Below are 19,857 nucleotides of genomic sequence, written 5' to 3'. Positions count from 1 at the left end.
AATTCCATGGAAAGTCATTTGCTGGCAGAGGTTCTCAGCGATGGTTACCAAGGCTGTGTGCTAAAAGCAGAGTGCAAAAGATACTTGAAATCTTTGCAAACAGTCACAAGAAAGGCAGTATTGCATAGTGGCTAAGGGCTCAACTCTGGAGCTAACTGCTTGGGAATGAAACTTGACTTATGAATCGTAGCTGTGTAAATCCTGGAGCAAGTGATCGACCTCTCTATACTTTAATTTTCCTTATATATAAAGTGTGGGCACAGTTTGAAGCCACTAAATAGGAACTGATAATATGTGGAAGCACTTAGAATGTGAGTCCATGTAAAACACTTATAAAGGCACCTGCCATGTAGGTTAGCATTTAACAAACGTTAGTTTAAAAAAAAATGCTCTTATGGGATGCCTGGCTGGCTCAGTCGGTAGAGCATGTACATGTGACTCTGGATCTCAGGGTTATAAATTTGAGCCCCACATTGGTTGGGTGTAGAGATTACTTAATAAAAATAGAATTTTTTTAAATACTATTATGATTACCAAGTCCCTGTTACCAGCTTTGCTCCATGCATCATTCTAGGGCACTGTGGGAAGTGCAAAAGAAAACTTTAAGACTAGATCATGTCTCTTACAGAGTTAAGCTGAAGATGAAACATAAAAGTAACATAAATAAGGCAACTAAAGAACTCTTAAGTCCCAAACTGGATGACTCTGGGTGATGAGAAGGGAAGAAGACTGAAACAGCCCAAGAATAAGCCTAACCTGATGGGTACTCAATTAAAGTTAATTAAGGATAACTAATATGGGACTTCATTCAGGTTAGGATTTTGTCAGCTCCTTTGTCAAACTCCAGATTTTGGAGAAAAAAATATAAGAATAAAAGAGCCCTCTCAATTATCAATGCATTAAAAAAATAATTCATTTAATTTGACCTTGAACAAGGTTTCATAATTTGTGAGTGACAGAGATCAAAGAAACCTCAAAGTTTGGCTGGTCTAAGCACCATGTTTTACAGATGGAGAAAGACCCAGAGATGTGAGGTGACTAGTCCAAGTCACACTGGAAACCCAGGTCTCTTTCTGCTCAGTCTGATTCTTGACTCCCTGTGGATGTTTGCTGGCTTCTTTGGCTCCTGAAAGGCATTCTTCATGTGTAATATCAGGCAGCTGGTTGGACTCCCATCTATGAGTCCTAGAGCTTTTCCTGCCCATGCTCCTTGCTGTTCCTACTGTGTGTGGCCAGTTATATGCTGACAGCCACATTGTGGAGGCTTAGCCCTCCAGGCATTGACAAGAACCTTTGAGTTGTAGCAAACAGCAAAGGATAGAAAGGGAAGGAAATGAGGGAATGTGGGAGGGTGGGAAGAGGAAGGAAAAGGACAAAAATTAAAAATCACTAACAAGGAAATGAAGAAATCAACAGTGTGACCAACATCGGATCCACGGAACTGTTCTGATCCCGTCTTCTGTGTAATACATGAGAATTTAAAAATAATTCCAATGTGTCCCATTGATGAGAATATGATGAAAGTGAGTAAAGTTGGGAATAAAGGTTTTTGGTTTTTCCCTTAGTGTTGTTTTCAGAGCCTATGGGTTGTTATATAAGCATAGTATTTTTGTGGCTTAAAGATGAAATGCTGTGGGCGCCTGGGTGGTTCAGTCAGTTAAGCGTCTGCCTTCAGCTCAGGTCATGATCTCAGGGTCCTGGGATCAAGCCCTACATCATGCTCCCTGCTCAGTGGGGAGCCTGCTTCTCCCTCTCCCTCTGTTCCTCCCCCTCCCCACACACACACACACTTGTGCTCTCTCTCTCTCAAAAAATAAATAAAATCTTTTTTTTTTTTTAAGATGACATGCTGGACAAGTCTAGAATTATGAAGTAATTAATTGGAACTGTATAGCCTGCAGTTTCCTATGGAGTCTACCACACAAAATGGTGCACAAGTTGAAAAAAGAGAACGACACATTGTCAGAATGCTCTACTGAATTTTATCATCTCTAGCACTAGTCGCAAATATCAAGATCTATTTCAGTGCAGACCAGATTGCTAAGGGACCATCAGAGGGCTTGCCACATAGGAGGACAGAGTAGTCATTCAGTAAATAAATATATTAGTTGATAAAGTAAATAATGAAAATTTATAAATTTATTAATAAAGTGAAAAAAAATAAATGCATGAGTGGTCCACTAGCTGACAGTAGCATGAAGGTTCCATCAGCTATAGTGAACTTGAAGAAAGCCATTTCAAGTCTTTCCAACAATTATAACTATGACCCATGACCAGACAGTTTCAGGTTTGTAAGGCAGGGTGGACGGTGGAAGAAACTGAGCACAACAGCATTGTCTTTGGTGTTTGACTCTCTGATACTTCCATTCTCCCAGTTTGAGGTCATGTCCACATTCATCCTGGAATACTTTGAATCTTAGCAAATAGATCCATACTAAACCTAGCTGCAAAGCCCTATATCCAGAATGATAACCACCCTGCCCCAACCTCACCAAAAAAAAAAAACAAAACAAAATTCAGGAACAAGTTTGATGGTCTCCAGGTCATTTAGAGAATACCTGTCAATAGTAACAGGTTATGGCTGAAATCGAAGTCTCCTTTCTAAATCGATCAGAGCGGTGCTGCTTCAACACTCATGACCTACTCTGGAAGAACACTTTGGCCAGTTATTGTACTGTCTCTGGCTAGGATGCTCTGAAGTGTAAATATAGTATTTTCATAATTTATTGTTGTCTCAGAGCTTTAGATTTTAATGTAAAAGTAGTAGAAGCTTATGCTTTTGTGACAAATAACCAGTCTTGGAAAAGTTAGTCTTCAAGCACAGAATTTGATGGGGAAAAACCAAAACTTAATTTCTCAGTTATAGAATGTACAAGTGTTCTCTTTTAACTTGATTAAATAAATTGTGCTTTTGGCTAATGGATTCAAAATGTAGCTTTTTCATGGAAGGCTTACATTGTAATGGGGTAATGGAGAGTGTAGAGGGTTTTGGGGGAAGAAAAGTGGATAGGACACATCATTGGGACTAATTATAAATTAAGAATAAATGGTTGCTGGGGAAAATTGTCAATCAGTACAGATCATTTTGAAAGCAGTTTGGGAATATGTCAAAATTTTTAACTACCCACAGTTTTTAACTCAATAATTCAACTTCTAGAAATCTATCTGAAGGAAATAATTTGAAACAAAATATGTTGTAGTCATTGCAACATAAAGTACTTAAAAATGGAAAACTATAGAAGTGTCTGACAATGTAGGACTGTCTAAGCCAACTGTAATAATCCACTTGATGAAATATTAAGTTGTCATTGTGTTTATAAGATATATTGGTTTGTAGTCTTCATTTCTTTCGGTTTTTTGTTTTGTGTTGTTTTGTTCTAAGTAGATCCATGCCCAGTCTGGGACTTTAACTCAAGACCTTGAGATAAGAGTCACATACTCTACCAATTGAGTCAGCCAAAGCCCCACTTGTAGTCTTCATTTCTTTTGATGTCTTTTCTAATTTTGGTATCAGAGTAATGGTGGCCTCACAGAATGAATTCTATCTTTTGGAGGAGTTTGTGAAGAACTGGCATTTATTCTTTTTTAAATGTTTAGCAGAATTCACCAGTGAAGCCATCTGGGCCTGGGCTTTTCTTTATGGATAATTTTTGAAATTACTAATTCAATCTATTTGTTATAAATCTATTCAGAGTTCTTTTTATTCTTGAGTCAGTTTTGGTAGTGTCTTTCTAGAAATTTGTCTGTTTCATCTAAGTTATTTAATTTATTAGTATACTGCTGTTTGTAGTATTCCCTTATAACTCTTTTTGTATCTGTTAAGGTCAGTAACGATATCCCTTCATTCCTGATTTCAGTAATGATTCTCTCTTTTTTTTCTTAGCCATTCTAACTAATGATTTATCAATTTTGTTAATCTTTCCAAAGAACCAACTTGTGGTTTTGTTGATTTTTGTTTGTTTGTTTGTTTGTTTGTTTGTTTTTTAAAGATTTTATTTATCCACTTGAGAGAGAAAATGAGAGAGAGAGAGAGAGGATGAGAGCGGGGAGGGTCAGAGGGAGAAGCAGACTCCCTGCTGAGCAGGGAGCCCGATGCGGGACTCGATCCCAGAACTCTAGGATCATGACCTGAGCCGAAGGCAGTCGCTTAACCAACTGAGCCACCCAGGCGCCCCTGTTTGTTTGTTTTTCTATTCCCTAGTTTATTAAGTTCTGCTCTAATTTTATTATTGCCTTTTTCTGCTTGCTTTAGGTTTAGTTTGGTCTCTTTTTTTTGCCCCAGTGTCTTAAGGTAGAAGATGAGATTTTTTTATTTCAGATCTTTTTTAATGTAAGCATTTTTTAGCTATAAATTTCCCTCTAAGTACTGCTTTAGTTGTATCCCATAAATTTTGGTATCTTGTGTCTTTATTCTCATTCATTTAAAAGTATTTTCTAGTTCTCTTGTCATTTCTTTCTTGATCCATTGGCTAGTTAGGAAAATGTTCTTGTTGTTTATATGTTTGTTTGTTTTAATTTTCTTATGTTTGGGGATTTCCTAAATTTCTTTTTGTTATTAATTTCTGATTTCTTTCCATTGTTTTGCATTCATTAAAGCTGATGCTCCCAAAGACTCCCTAATGATATGGGAAGGTGCTTCTGTCCTCTTTAAAATAATTGGTTCCGATTTAGGGAGCTTTACTAAGTGTCAGGCCCTATAGTAGGAGCTTATCACATTATCACATTTAAATACTCACAACTGAGGCCCAGAGATTAAATAGCATTTCTAAGGTTATACAGCTAAATTTCAAAACAATTTCCCATAAGACTTTACTATATGTTACAGTAGTAAAAAAAAAAAATCAATTTAAAATTCTATAGACCATATCATACAACTAAATTTAAACAGAATAATTTGTTCAAAAACAAAGAAACAATAATAGTAAAAGTGATTTGTTTCTCATAATGAGATGACAAGTATTTTTTTCCCTCTATTTCCTTTCAGATCTTCCCTAAAAGAGACATGCTTCATTTGTTAATATAAAAAGTATTTTTAACAAACTAGCCTATTAGTTAAGAAAAGAATAAAACTTAATTAGGAAAAAAAAGTTAGAAAAGGAAAATTAAATGGTAATTTTATTGAAGGTATTAATACTACTAAAATTCTTTAAACTTTCTATTTATGCAATTATGGACCATAGAGCTAAAAATGTGATACTATGCAAAAATGCATAAAGCAAATAGCTGAGCCACCACATTTTTATTACTAGTAATAAACAGCAACTAAAAGTAAATCAGATTATAAAGCATAGAATTATGAGATAAAATTCATGAGAAAAACAAATTCTGAGAGATAACTGCAGAGAAAAGCAATAAATTCAAATATCACTCATTCAGCTATGGTCTTATTCTTCCATTACTTCTCCCCCCTTTCTCCAGATGTTTGTTATTCCTCCTGCTCCTCCTCCTCCTTCTCCTTCTTTTTTGCCAGAAGTTTCTCCCCATATTACCAGTAGGAATCATCACTAAAAACTGGTTCATGCCTTCTTTTGATGAATATTTATTGAATACCTACCATGCTCTAGATCCTGGGGATACAGAAATGAAAATGATATGGTACCTGCTCTGAGATCATAATGTAGTAGGAGAGAAATATGTTGAAATGAAGGGCATTCACTGTGACAGCCTTGGTAGCACATCTGAGCATAAACTTAAAGATGTATCCAGTTATTCATGAGATGGGCAAAGAGGAAAGCATTCCTATAACCACCACCTGAATCAAGATGTAGAAGATATACCTATACATATTTAAGAGAGTAGCCTAAGTTAAAAATTTATTTTGGGGAAGCGTCACGTTCTAACCACAATAAAGATGGATAAGACATAGTTCGTTATTTCCTCAACAACCGACTTGATTTCTACCACCATAGCTTAGTTTTTCCTGTTCTGGAACTTCTTATAATTGAAGTCATCTTTAAGTACTCTTTTGTATCTGCCTTCTATCCCTCAACATAATGCTGTTGAGATTCATCCATATTGTTGCTTTTTATTGGTGAAGTAGTTCAATTCTCTTTATTGCTGCGTAGCAATAACAATATATTGTGAATATCAATATGCCACAGCTTATGACTTCACCTATTGATGGACATTAAGGTTGTTTCTTGTATGGGGTCATTATAAATATTCTGGTACATGCCTTTTTGTGACACATGTTTTTCTCTTGAGTAAATATCTAAGGGTAAATTTCCGAATCATAGGTTAGCTATATGATTAACTTTATAGGAAACTGCCAAACTATTTTTCAAAGTGGCTATACCATTTTATGTTAACAACAATTTCTGTGAGAGTTCTAATTGCTTCACATCCTTACCAACACCTAATATGGTTAGTCTTCTTAATTTTATCCACTTTAGTGGGTATTGAGATAGTATCTTGCTTTGGCTTCAATTTGCTGTTCTCTGATGACTAATAATGTTTTTCATATATTTTTTGACCATTTGTATATCTCATGTTAAGTCTTTTGCCCATTTTTTATTGGATGGTTTTTCTTTTTATTGTTCAATTGTAGAAGTTTTTAAATATTCTAAATAAAAGTCCTTTATCAGGCATATGTATTGTAAATATTGTTTCCCAGTTTGTGGATTGCCTTTTCACTTTCTTAAAGACCTCTTTTGAAGAGCAAAAGTTTTTAACTATGAAGTCCAATTTACCAGTTTTCTTATTTATCATTTGTGCTTTTATGTTCTATCCAAGAAATCTTTGCTTATCTCAGATTACAAATATATTCCATATTTTCTTCTAGAAATTTATAGTTTAAGCTTTTAGAATTGGCTCTGCAATTCATCTCTAGAAAATTTTGGTATATGGCACAAGTTGTTATGAAAAATTTCAAACTTATAAAATATATGGAAAGAATATAAATATGAACCTTTTGTACCCATTACTCAGCTTCAGCAACTATCAAATCATAGTCTTGTTTTGCATATTCTCATATGCACGATGTATACATATGTATGAGATATATGAGGTATATTTGTAAAATTACAATCTTTTTTTGGTTACAATCCAGAATTTAATCCAGGACTACACTTCCTTAATCTCCTTTGATCTAGTATGGTTCTTTAGTTTTTTACGTTTTTCAAGACATTGGCATTTTAAGAGGATGTCCCTTAATTTTAATTTTTCTGATTATTTCTTCATGGTTAGTTTCATCTAATGCATTTTTGGCAGGAATACTACATCAATGATATTGTATACTTCTCAGTGCTTTCCATCAGGAGGCACATGGTGTCAGGTTATCCAACTGTTCAGTGATACTAAGTTTGATCACTTGTTTAAGGTGATATCTGCCAGATAACTCCACCAGAAAGGCACCTTTACTCATCTTTTTAACAATTAAATAATCTGCGAGGAGATAAATATCATGTTCCTCAATAAACTTTCAATCAGTAGTCTTAGCACCCACTGATGATTCTTGCCTGAATTGATTATTATTATGGTAGCTAAAAAATGGTGATTTTTCTGACTTTACCATTCCCTCTATAGTTGTCATTCTACTGTAACAAAGAATTTTCTCTTCTTTCTCATTTTTTATTACTTAATTTAGGTATTTTTGGTAATATGCCTGGACTCATGAATTTCTTTTTTAATTCAGTGTGTTACACTCAATTACTACCATTATTCATTTTAATATTCAAATTGTCTAGATTTGGCTGGTGTGATCCCTTTTAAACTGGCTTTGGTGTCCTTTTTTTTTTTTTTTAAAGATTTTATTTATTTATTTGAGAGAGAGAGAATGAGAGATAGAAAGCACGAGAGGGAAGAGGGTCAGAGGGAGAAGCAGACTTCCTGCTGAGCAGGAAGCCTGATGTGGGACTCGATCCCGGGACTCCAGGATCATGACCTGAGCCGAAGGCAGTCGCTTAACCAACTGAGCCACCCAGGTGCCCTTTGGTGTCCTTTTGACATGCCACCATTAGTTTTAGGGTTTTTAAGCTTTGTATTGTTTTTGTGTTTATGTTTAGAACGTACTACCCAACAAAATGTTTCAGACTCACCTTATACTTTCCCTGCTGATGGAATGAGCCATTTCTTCAAAAAAACACTAGTTCCTTTTTTGTGGAAAATGGTATTTAGAAGACAAAATCTGAGCACCAGGTATGCTTTTTGCTCCTGGGGTATCAAGTACATCTAGGCTCCTTTAGTGGAGACAGAGAGGAAATAAAGTTTTTTAGAAAACCTTAAGTTTATGTTGGATGCCTTTAATTACTATTCACCATCATAAGATTCTTCCTTTCCTTCCCCATCCCACATTTGTAACTTACTCTTCTTTCACAGTGACAACCCCACTTCCCAGCAACACCCATGTGTTTACACATTTGCTCATTACTCACATACCAAATGGTTTCAGAATTCAACTAACAATAAACCTGTTAAGTTCAAGATTTCTGTATAATTCTATTTTTAGAATATATTCTGAGGGTAGTCACAGTATTATGTTCCTTTCATATTTTCTGAAGCAAAGCCAGTGTGTCAAATCATTTCAACTATAAATATTTCAATATAGCCTGACCACAATGCCATTATCACACATAAAAATTAACAATTATGGAATTAACAAATATCCTAGGTTTTTTTTCAGGCCTCAAATTGACTTATAAGTACCATAAATGCTTTTTTGTCATTTTGTTTTGTTTTACAATTTATTTAAACCAGAAGTGAAATCTATTGTAATTGGTTGATCCATCCTAGATCTCTTCTGATTTATATGTTTTCCCTCCATTCTTTTTTTGTTTTCTTTCAATTTTTATATTTAAGAAACTAGGTCATTTGTCCTACAGAGTTTGCTCCAGATTTTCCTTATACTATAATTTATCATGTTTCTGTGTCTTTATTTCTATAAACTAGTTGTTGGATGAAAGGTTTAATTATATTCAGATTCACTGGGGAGAGAAGGATTTTGTTTTGTTTCCTTTTGAAAATAGAGGTTTATAATACTACTGTGTAGTAATATTTTGTTCTCCCATCAGGAAGCATATATCATCTGATTATCTTTTTTGTGTGCGTGATGTTACCAGCTATTGGTGCTCAATGCCTAGATCCATTGATTCATTGGGATTGCAAATGGAACCCTTTTTGAATTGGACAATGTTCTAGACACACATATGTATACACACATCCATATAGACACATCCATATAGACATTTCTGGGAGCAAATTTATCTCAAGCCAACTCTTGTCTTTCCTTTAATAATCTCTTTATTTCATTCTTACTTGTTCTTGAACCTCTCTTGTTATAAAAAATCTCTTTTCTGTACAAAAATATGATATGTATAATACAAAGTGATGGCCCAAATTTATAGTAACAACTTTCCAAGGGGAATACAATTATCTTAGAGGAGGGAGGACAAGAATAAATGAAGAGGAAAGAAGCATTTATAAAAGATAAGGAGGCCACAAAAATTGTGTTATCTGGGCTCAGTACAAATTTAAATCTAAATTCTTCCCAGGGAACATTCATATCACGAAGGTGACATTTTAGAGCTAGGAAACATTTGAGATTTGAAAATTTTGAACAGGAATATGAGAAGAGAAACTGAAACATATCTCTAGTTTTAAAGTTTTCTGCATGAAAAAGACAAAAATACATCGATTCACTCATGTGTCTTTAAGAACATGTGACTCAAGTGGAAGAAGCAGCAATTTGAGTTTTTTGTTTTGTTTCCTTTCTTCATGAAACATGTATTATCTTAAACCAGTTCAGCAATGCCATTACAACTTAGAGTCATGCTGAGCAGTTTTAAGCCACTTGACCTAACAACTTAGAGATTTTTTGAGTGACAGTGATAATATGCTGACTCCTGGTATGGGTGTTCTAATGTCTGTCACAACATGAAAGGTATTCATTTAACAGAGGAACAGCAGAATCAGATAAACAAGGCATGTGTATCTGATTGATTGCAAGGGTTGGGGAGTGTGTTTTCAACTCATTCGATTCAAGATAAAAAGTATTTGCTCCAAATAAAATTCAAAACATGCTGTGTTTGTTTCCTCCCATCCTATGGTGTAGGGGATGGGGAGAGGTTCCTTTTTATTTTTTATGACTTTATTGAGATATAATTCACATAGTATACAATTCACTCACTTAAAGTGTACAATTCAGTGTTTTTTAGTATATTCATAGGGTTATGCAACCATCACCACAATCTAATTTTAGAACATTTCATCTCCCCTAAAACTAACACCATACTCATCAGCTGTCACTTCCCACTCTCTGTATACCCTACCCCAACCCTAACCAACCACTAATCTACTTTGTCTCTATAGGTTTTTGCCTATCATGAACAGTCACCTCTTAATTGCCATTCATAGCTTGTCCCACTGAAATTCTTTTTATTTTATTTTTTTACATTATCATAAGAATAAGAATAGAATCAAGCCCTCAAAAACATGAATGGGTATCAAAAAAATTGTAGCAGGATAATCCACAAAAATATTGTGGAATACAATAACTTCTGATGGCTTAAATAACTGCCAAACAGTGAAGCTGTTCGAACGATGACAGATTATAGTATCATGAAAGTCAAATACTAATAATTTTAAATATAAATTTGAAACAGGCTTGGATTGCAGAAGCTTTTCTTGCTCATAAGAGCAGCTATATCTGCAACCAGTAATTGCACATTCAAATCCTGACTTTACCTCTCATCAACTATGTGACTCTGGACAAGTAACAGAAGATTTGTAAACTTCAGTTTCCTCATCTGTAACAGGGGAATAATGATGATACCAACCTCCTGAAGTTAGTGTGGAGATTAGCACATGTAGGGCTTTTAAAACCAAGCCTGGCACATAATAAGCGTTCAATAAATGGTTGTTGTATCACTTTTGTTCGTAAGAACTCAATGATTCAGGTCAAATTCTAAAATGGAACTCTTAGAAATGCAAACTTGCCACTTGCCACATGTGATTGGTATTTTCAAAGTCTCTATTCAAAGAAGTTTCCTGCCATGAGAGCATTAGATCGAGGTCTAAGATACAGCAGTGTAGAGAAAAAATAGCATTGATCAAGTATGATTAACAGAGCTGTAAACCAGCCTTCAGTTGCTTGAGAGCCATGTGTTCTATAAATAGTAAAAGTGCTAATTTATTATTCTCACCTAAACTCATGTAACAGATTTTCCTTTTTTAAATTAAAAAAAATTACCAGCAACAGAAAGCTTACATAATGGTATTATACATGTCTAATAAAAAGTAAAGACTAGTGTTAGAGCATTATAAACCACCTATAACCTCTTACATTTGAAATGTTTTGCTAAGACCCTAAATGTGTGACTTTTAAGTCTGTGAGTGTGAACGGGAGTTGTGATTTGGTTTTGTGTCCATCAGTGTAAAGTCGTTTAACCACCAATGACTCTATTACGTTCTCTTTCATTCCAATACAAAATGACTTTGGGTAATAAGACTAATACATTAGATAATTTTATTTTTGAGCAGTTATGTATTTTCTGTTCTTTTAAAGATGTGATGCTAAATATTATTATATCCCAATCAGATGACTCATGATACACAACATTTTCATACTTGGGAAATGTTAACACATTACAGTTCTTGCTTTGAAATGAAAAAAGAATTAATCAGACAACACATATTCATTTTCCTTTGATCCCATGAGACAAGTTAAATGATGTGGTTTGCATGTGGCCCCATTTTGGCCCTCAAACGCCTCTTACACTGTCCATCTGTGTCTACATTTTAACCCCAGGCTTTCCTCCTTTGGGCATTGTTTTGTATTTGCATGAGAATTTGTAAATTTTTTTTTTTTTGCATGACAAGTCATCCATGATGTTGAAGTTAAATGTCTAACATATCTTGCAATACACATGTCATTAATTCTTACATGATTTTTTTCTTTTATTTTCAGTTACTGAAGTTTAAATATGCTTGAAAAGTAAAAGTGGCATGAAACTGGAGTGATGCAAGAATATTTAATGTTCCTTTAAGGACTTATCATTTTTTAGCTGGGAAAATTTGGGGGGCCGTTCCCAGCCTTGTCTCTGGACACAAGGCCTCAATGACAAGTTCTGAACAAAACTATATTGAGCATAAGTGCTGTCAGCAGAGTCATAAATTCTGAAATAATACTTCTTTTTACCCTGAGAATATATATCTAATACTTGATGTATTACATATAAAATATGTTGCCTAATTTCAAAAATTATCAAATATTTGACTTACTGTTTTTCTTAAAGCCTTCTTAATGAGACATAAAAATTAAGCTCGACTAATTTTGGTGAAGTTCCTAGCACCCAAAAATGTAATCAATTACTGAATGACAGCACCAACATTTTAGCATTTTAATGTTTCCTAAATAAACAAGACTACCAAAATGGATATCTGATATAGGAGCACATGAGTATACGAAGAAACTAAGTTATTTACACTATTCACTCAAGCTTCAAACCCATAAGAGCACGTCACTGAATCCCACCAATGAATAAAATATATACATCTGAACAAGTGCTTTTCCTTCCAAATAGGCACCCTGCTGGCCCTACATGTATTCCTACCAGCTGCCATTGCTAGAACTATTTTGGAATACCCCTTGTCAAATTACCTTCAGAGTCTTTGGCACATTCATTTTAATACCTACATGGTAACAAATCTTGTTCTTTGGAGAGTGACTGTCAGAGCCAGTCAAATAGGTATGGTTATCAAGCTGGTGAAACATATTTTTTAAATGATAGGTGACTATGAAATTACTAAGACTTGTAGAGCCTATAGCTTATAAAATGACTGTGAATTCATTTCCCAAAGAAGAACCCCACAAAGCATTTACATAACAGCAACAGGGGGAATAAATGAAATTTCCTTAAGGAGTCTTCTGGGCAAGCATATGAATAAGTTCTAATATATGTCTTATATTACATGCATCTGTATTATTTTTAATTCGGTCTCATTTAACCTAATGAAGTGGTTTACATTTTTAAGGACAGTCCTTCTTACAGTATTTTTTATCATGTCAGAATATAAATGAGTAACCATTATTTCTCCCTTGCTCGAGGGAATATCAAGCTCCTCTCTTTTAATATCAGATTTGGGTTGACAGTGTCCTAGCTGTCACCAACTAGCCCCATGATATTAGCAAGAGACTCAACCTCTCTCTGCCTCTGGTCTCCTGTTCCCAAGATGAGGGTGTGGGGCTCACGTGTCTTTAAAATCTCTTTTGAATGAATAATTATTGTATATCTATGTGTGCTACTATAAGTATCATATATCATAAATCTACACACTTCTCTGTGTGTTTTAAATTAAAGCCAAGTGGAAGTAATTCATATTCAACTTACAAAGAAATGACATCCAGGCACTGAGGTATCTAGTATCTCTAAGAAAGTCTTCTCTACCTGATGATAATGATGATGATAAAGATGACATTTGTATAGCACGTTATGTTTATCCTGCCTCACCTGAGTCTCACATCCTAAGAGCTGCTATCATTCATTATCCTCCAGTATGCAGATGAAGAACATACTGAGGTTCAGAGAGATTCAGTTACCTGTCTAAGGTGATGGACTAGCAAGTTGTAGAGCCAGGACAGAAGCTCTGGGTCTTCTGCTTCTAATTTAAGACTCTTTTCCTCCATCATCATTTACCTGCAACCAGTCTTTTCATTAGGAGGCATTTTTTCCAAGGTGTCATCATTCAGAATTTACACTCCTCGAAAATAAAATCTGCCTTCGGAGAGGCGCTGGCACCTCTTTAGACTATCCACTTGCGTCACTACAGCTCTCTCTGCTTTTACAAACTAGTTGTTTTGTCAGCATGAGTGTGACAACAATTAGACGTCCCCTGTTTTTGCCCCATGCCTTTTCTCCTTCACAGTCATTCAATGACAAGCGTAAAAAGAGCTTCATCTTTTCACGAAAATTCCCATTCTACAAGAACAAGGAGCAGAGTGAGCAGGAAACCAGTGATCCTGAACGTAAGTAGATTCTCGAAGAGAATGTCACATGCAGCAAAAGAGAAAAAAAATTCTTCACGGGCAACACGCATGACGTAGGCTCCCCCACGCCACACGCCTAGGCAAACAAACACGGTAGGCAGGCAGGTCAGGGCTTACTACTGTGACCAGTGTTTGGCTGCAGTCTGGATCCTTCCCTTGATGTGGCTCTTCTTTGCAGAATGCATTGGAGAGGGACTTCAGGAAGCTGGGACTTTGCTTCCAGCCTTCATTTTTCTGTGACCAGGGCTGGGGCTGGTTTGCCTTTTCTGTCATACAGCTCTTGAGGGCTTGAGACAAATTCTTTTCTGAACAGAAATACTGGATTCCATTGCCATGTGTATGTTTTTGAATTCTAGTTCATTGGGAGTGACTAAATTCTCTGTATTAATTACTAGCCCTGTGTTTACACCTTCCCTCCCAGCAAATGTTAAATACTTAACTGAGCAGTGAGCTTGTATTTTTGGTGGATACTGAATCTAAGAATTTGTCTTGAAACTTGGGAGTGGAGCATTGCTCTGAGTGGTACATTTCTGTGGCAACATTAACAGTGGGCACAAATGGCATTTGGTAAATCTTCCTCTTTTTCTGTAACAGTCTTCTGATTTTTTTTTTTTTTTTTTAAACTCACTATCTTTTGAGTTGCTTTACAAATCTTTGAGTCTCAGCCCAGGGAGTTTGGGGTGAAAGTTGTTTCAAAAGAAGAAAGAGTGGGATCCAGATTGCTTAGGCAACACGGTCTGTCATGGTAGTATCCATTTCAACTCCACTGACTTCTTCCTTCCTCTTCCGTGGCTGTTCTTCCTCTCTCATTGCTCTCTCTGGGGACTTCCATGCAGGACATCCCCGGATTAGGTGACGACGGTTATGGAACAAAGACTCTGAGTAAGTTCCCAGGAATGGTCACTGTAACTTTTCTTTTCTTTTCCTTTCCTTTTGAGTTTGGCTTTTGTTCCTTTTCTTGAGGGCCTTTCACTCCTAGCATGCACAAGATACGAGTTTTATGTTACCTAGCTGTGAATGCTCCTACAGAGTAATTTCAACCGTTTTGTTCTGCATGTCAGCATTTAAAAGCCAAGTGTGTCAGGCACTGTAACTTCTGTTGCAGTTCACACCTGCCCTTTCTGACCATGTGATGTGGCCAACATGGTCACGATGCCAACCACGGCATCCCTTGCTCTGCCGCCTAACACCTCCCAGAGAGCAAGAAGCCATGTTGAAAGAAAGGGTGAGCTAAATGTTCTAGAACAAGAGAGTAGAAATGTACTTTACGTCCTTTCTTCTGCCTTGATAGCCAGAAATATTTAATGACCTTGCCAACTTCCATAATTGGGTCATACTTTGCTAGTAGTAAAGGAGCTATTTTATTGTCAAAGGGAACATGCCTTCTCAAAAAATAAACATTAAGCTATTTGATCTTCCATGGATAATTCTTTGTTATTAACTATGATTGATTTTTTTCTCTGACTTGCAGTGATCCTGCTTGAAACGTTTGTATGATAAAATTTTAGATATGTATTAATATGTTTTTCTATCAGTCATTTATTAGTGGCATTACATAATCAGGTCTTTGTTTTATAGTATAGACTGCAAAATAAAGTATATTAAACCTTTAACTTTTCTAGTTATTAATGCCTTTAGTCTGTGTCTCATTGCACTAAGCAATAAAAATTAATAATCCTGTGTTAATATACTATGCTATGATTTTTCTCTCTTTAACACTAACTCCGTTGTGTAGGCACCAATTAAATAAGAATAGTTTGTGTCTTTTGCAACTGTATCACATGCTCATTTTTTTGTTTATTTTGTTTTATTTTAATTTAACAGCTATGGGCAATATTTTTAGAAGCTGTTCATTTCATTTGTATAAAACAAAATAGCATTGAGCTGGACTTTGTTTTCAAGAGCTGTTTCTTAATCCTGTGTAATGATATGCTTCATCCCTCAGATTGTTAATTTGGACTTTTTTTTTAGATATAGATATAGAAAACAAAATTTGATCAAGAGTAACTACTGATCTTTTTAAAGATGAAAACTTTATCTTTGAGTCTCTCTATGGCATATGTCATGAAATTTTTCTTGAATTAGTGGCTGAAGTTCAAATACTGATCTCAACATTATCTGGATAGCATCAAGTACCACCAGGTTCTAGATTTTCAATGGGGGCGGGGTGTGGAGAAGCATTTTAATATATTGTGAATAAATGAATATCACTGAAAAGTAGTTGCTATTAGAATGTCAAAAATGACCTTTTAAATCCAGAATGTGCAAATGTTTGTTTTGCTTTTTTAAAAATTGAACAGATTTCAGTAGGTAAAGTTATTTGCCAGTTAATGCTATCATTAACCATCGTTTGGACTTTAGCTGGAACATATTTTCAAATTTCTCTTTACCTACAAAATGGGAAAATTCTGTGATACAATATCTTGATACTAAGAGAGATCGGTTAAGTAAAACACCACATAGATAGCATAGCTTTATTCTCAGTTATTTTAAAATTAAAAAAAATTAAAAAAAAACAAGTACAACAAAAAGACCCAAAAAACCCTGTCATTGCCAATTCAAGGTACTTAAGATAATCGCGTATATGAAGATACACCTTTGTTGGGTGTGTCCCTTGACTTTTTTTCAACAACAGAAAACAAATTTGCCCTAGGTCATTCACACTTCTTTCCCTAATACCCTCTGCACTTGTAAAATGTGTGCCTAAATTAGCAACACAAAGAGAAATGACTCCTATAATTTTAGCCCATGTTTTGCTTTTCCTTAGTTTCATTCTCTAAAACTAATCCTTCCAGGATGCATTAACTCAATTGTGAGAATCCTTCCACGAGGTATACCATATCCCATCGTCACATTGTTCACTTTAAAAGTATTATAATTTATTTGTCAAATATACCTCAATAAAGCTTTAAAAAAAAAAAAGACTAATCCATCCAATTGGTGAGAATCTATAATATGAAATACATTTTAAAGTACTTTTTACTATGAGAGAGAGAATAATGTTCTATATTCTTTCCATTTTCTAAAAATGAACAAGTTGCCACTTTTTAAAAGCCCAGTTATTGGTAATGAGCTTCAGAAATCAGTCATATATTCTTCATTTAATTAACCTGATATACAAAGGACTTGATAAGTTAATGAATTTATCTTCTATAACTTAATACAGAGTACAAATGAAATGATTTTTGGAAATAAAAGCTCTAATTCTGGCATACACATCCCTGTTATGTTAGCTAAACTGTATTTTTTTTTTTTTTAATTTGAAATATCACCGTACAAGCAAGTTATTCAACATGAATTAAAAGCATACTTCATGCCAGGACCTGTGCTTGGTATCAGACCATTTATTCCCTGCCTGTTTCATTCCTCCAGAACCTAATAGCTGTCCAAGGAAGAATCTTAAAATAAAATCAAGAAAATATTGAACTGATTCATAAACCATTTTTCAGCAACTCATTTCTTCCTCTAAAATTTTCTCCTCACTCACTGAAGCAGCAAAAATTCTCAACAGTCCCTTTTCATCCTGAGAATTTGTTTAAGAAGTATTTACATAGAAATAAATTTCATGGGGTCCCAAGGACCACCTGGCAATCTGAAATACAATATTCCTGCAAAATGCCTAAAGGCTAACACAGAGAAACAAAAAGCTTGTAAGCAAACGGTGCCTACACACCAGAAGCTTCTGAACTTAAGAGTCAGGAAACATCCAGCTGAGTCACATGAAACTGGAAAATTAGGGCCATGGGAACGGGGCAAAGTATGCGTAAAAAGAAAAGTGCTTAGGTTGACATTCTATATTTTTTTGTAATTAAAGGTACTTTGCTGTTTGCTAAAAAGAAGACCCAGCAATCAAGTAGTAGCTTCCTATAACTCGTGGAGATAAAGTTTTCATCTTTTGTATCTTATCTGAGTTTTCTTAATGCCACCTCTTCTGCAGCCTTTCCCCATGCCTCCCGCTTACACTTGTAGTAGCCTTGCATGAGTGTTATTCTTTCACGTTCTGGCTGCTCTCCAGTGCTTGGTATTTCTTTAATTTGCTGTGCTGTTCTTGCAGAACATGTCTCCTCTAATGCCAGCGATAGCGAAAGTAGCTACCGTAAGTTACTGCTTTGGTTTGTGGTTCTTTTCTTTGCAATTGCTCCATTGCCTGTGCTGGTCATTTCCAATTTTTGCTCTTGTTGTGTTTCAATTGCTGCCCTTTATCATCCTCATCCAAAGCAAATGGCTTGACGTGAAATTGTCACGTGATGTGGAAGGATACAAAAACACTAGGGTCGTCTGTGGGCTCCTCTGTGATGGTGCAAGCAATAGCGGGCTTGCTGAAAACCAGAAACAGTTCCAACCTCAGTTGGCTGTGGCCTGATGGGGCAGTTCTCCCAGAGAAGGTGGGGGGAAAGTTCAGCCTGGCGGACTTGGACATTCAGCCCCCTAAAATAATTAAAACTCCCTGCAGGGTGGTTGAAAAGTCATCATGGTTTTATTTTCCTTCTCATTTTGCCTTTTTCTTTCTGTTGCCAGCTTCCCTCTCCAAGAGAAATCTTGCAAAATTACAGTGTTCCTTTTAAATTGAATGTGAACTTTTTTATCTCTTCTCTCCTTGATTAATATTCGAAAGCAGATGCTATGATATATCTAACTTTATATTTCTGATGGTTGGGAAGTGATGAAAAAGTTTCATCCTCTAATGGTGAAGGAACTTTTTTTTTAAAGTGAACAAATCTTGGATCAAAAAGCTTAACTTTCTGAAAAGGTAGGTAACTAAAAATTATTCCTGGTCTTTGTCTTTGTTTGGTCACCTCAAGCCATTTGCTTAGTGTATAAAAATATTCACCAAACACCAAGCACATCCCTTTGATGCATTCTTGTGGTTTCTCACCACCTACTTCCTGGGTTTTGGTGACTACCATAGGTACACATTACCACGGGGATTCTTACAACTTCTATAATATTTTTTGTCCTCCTTAGTGAAATGGGTCACTCAAAAAGTGATTCCTGAGGATATTAGAAAAGTGCAGGCCCAATACGATTGATTGACCCACAGCCACCATGACAGAAATTGGTTTGGGGTTTTTAACCCCCCTTGAATAGCGTATTAATTAAAAACTAAAAGAGTTTCTGTTTTTGTTCTTCCATTACAGCATGGTAGTTTATAACACCATGCTTTTTTTGTGGTGGAGTGCCAAAAGGTATTCTTGGAATATGACAAATTCAATGTGGATTTTGAGAAAGGCTCCATAGAATCAGATTGGTAGCAAATAGAAAAAAGCACGAAAGAAGAAAGGCGCCAGATGGAGGTAGGGGCCAGAGGAGGAAGATGAAACATAGTGCAGAATGAAATGGGGAAAAAAAGAAATGTGATGAGATTCCCTCCATCAATCAAATAATATGAAAACCACCTAATTTTCTTCCTCAACAGAATGACAAGTCTTCTTGGTGACAGGAATCAAAGGGTTTTTGTTCTCAACATGATCCTTCACATTTTTGCATTCTTCCCACTCTTTAATTTTATGATTATCCCAGCTCGGCAAAACACTTGCCTCCCCCTTCCCTTCCTTTAACTTTAAAACAGACACCAGGCCAAGAAGAAGTGACCAAAGATTGCCTTCCTGACACGTGAGGTACCCTCAATTTAGTATAAGGAAAAATAGAACTTGTTTGTTGGGTTTCATGGGACCAATGGCCCTAGTTTCTTTGATATTCAGCCTTAAGTATTGTGCTTCTATCCTGCAGACACAAGTATAGAGAGGAGAAACATCATACCGTGTTCTTTCAGTTCTTTTTATGGAAAGTATATACAAGAACCCCCTTTTCCTTTGGAAATCCTTTTTAGAGGCCCCTCTTTTCTCTTTCATGGGTAGGAATGTTCTTCCCAGAAT

The 19,857-nt window shown here is 35.6% G+C and overlaps 1 protein-coding gene across 10 annotated transcripts in view; it reads left to right on the top strand.

The window, feature by feature from the left end:
* Nucleotides 1-19,857, top strand: part of DLG2 (discs large MAGUK scaffold protein 2) — a 1,243,318-nt gene that overhangs the window by 1,204,038 nt on the left and 19,423 nt on the right. For 8 of the 10 annotated variants that reach the window (XM_028126804.1, XM_088018006.1, XM_088018004.1 and 5 more), the window contains one exon: nt 14,818-14,863. In XM_028126804.1, coding sequence (XP_027982605.1) covers nt 14,818-14,863 — 46 coding nt within the window. Of the gene's footprint in view, nt 1-13,860; nt 13,961-14,817; nt 14,864-19,857 lie in introns of all 10 variants that reach the window. The other 2 variants (XM_088018003.1, XM_028126803.2) reach the window with 1 other exon arrangement.

Source organism: Eumetopias jubatus, unplaced genomic scaffold (genome assembly GCF_037043125.1).
Source record: "Eumetopias jubatus isolate StellerSeaLion01/CBP00866 unplaced genomic scaffold, mEumJub1_p1.0 scaffold_13, whole genome shotgun sequence".
NCBI lineage: Eukaryota > Metazoa > Chordata > Mammalia > Carnivora > Otariidae > Eumetopias > Eumetopias jubatus.
The sequence above is the reverse complement of the archived record's forward strand: the minus strand, read 5'-3'. Positions and strand labels throughout refer to the sequence as shown.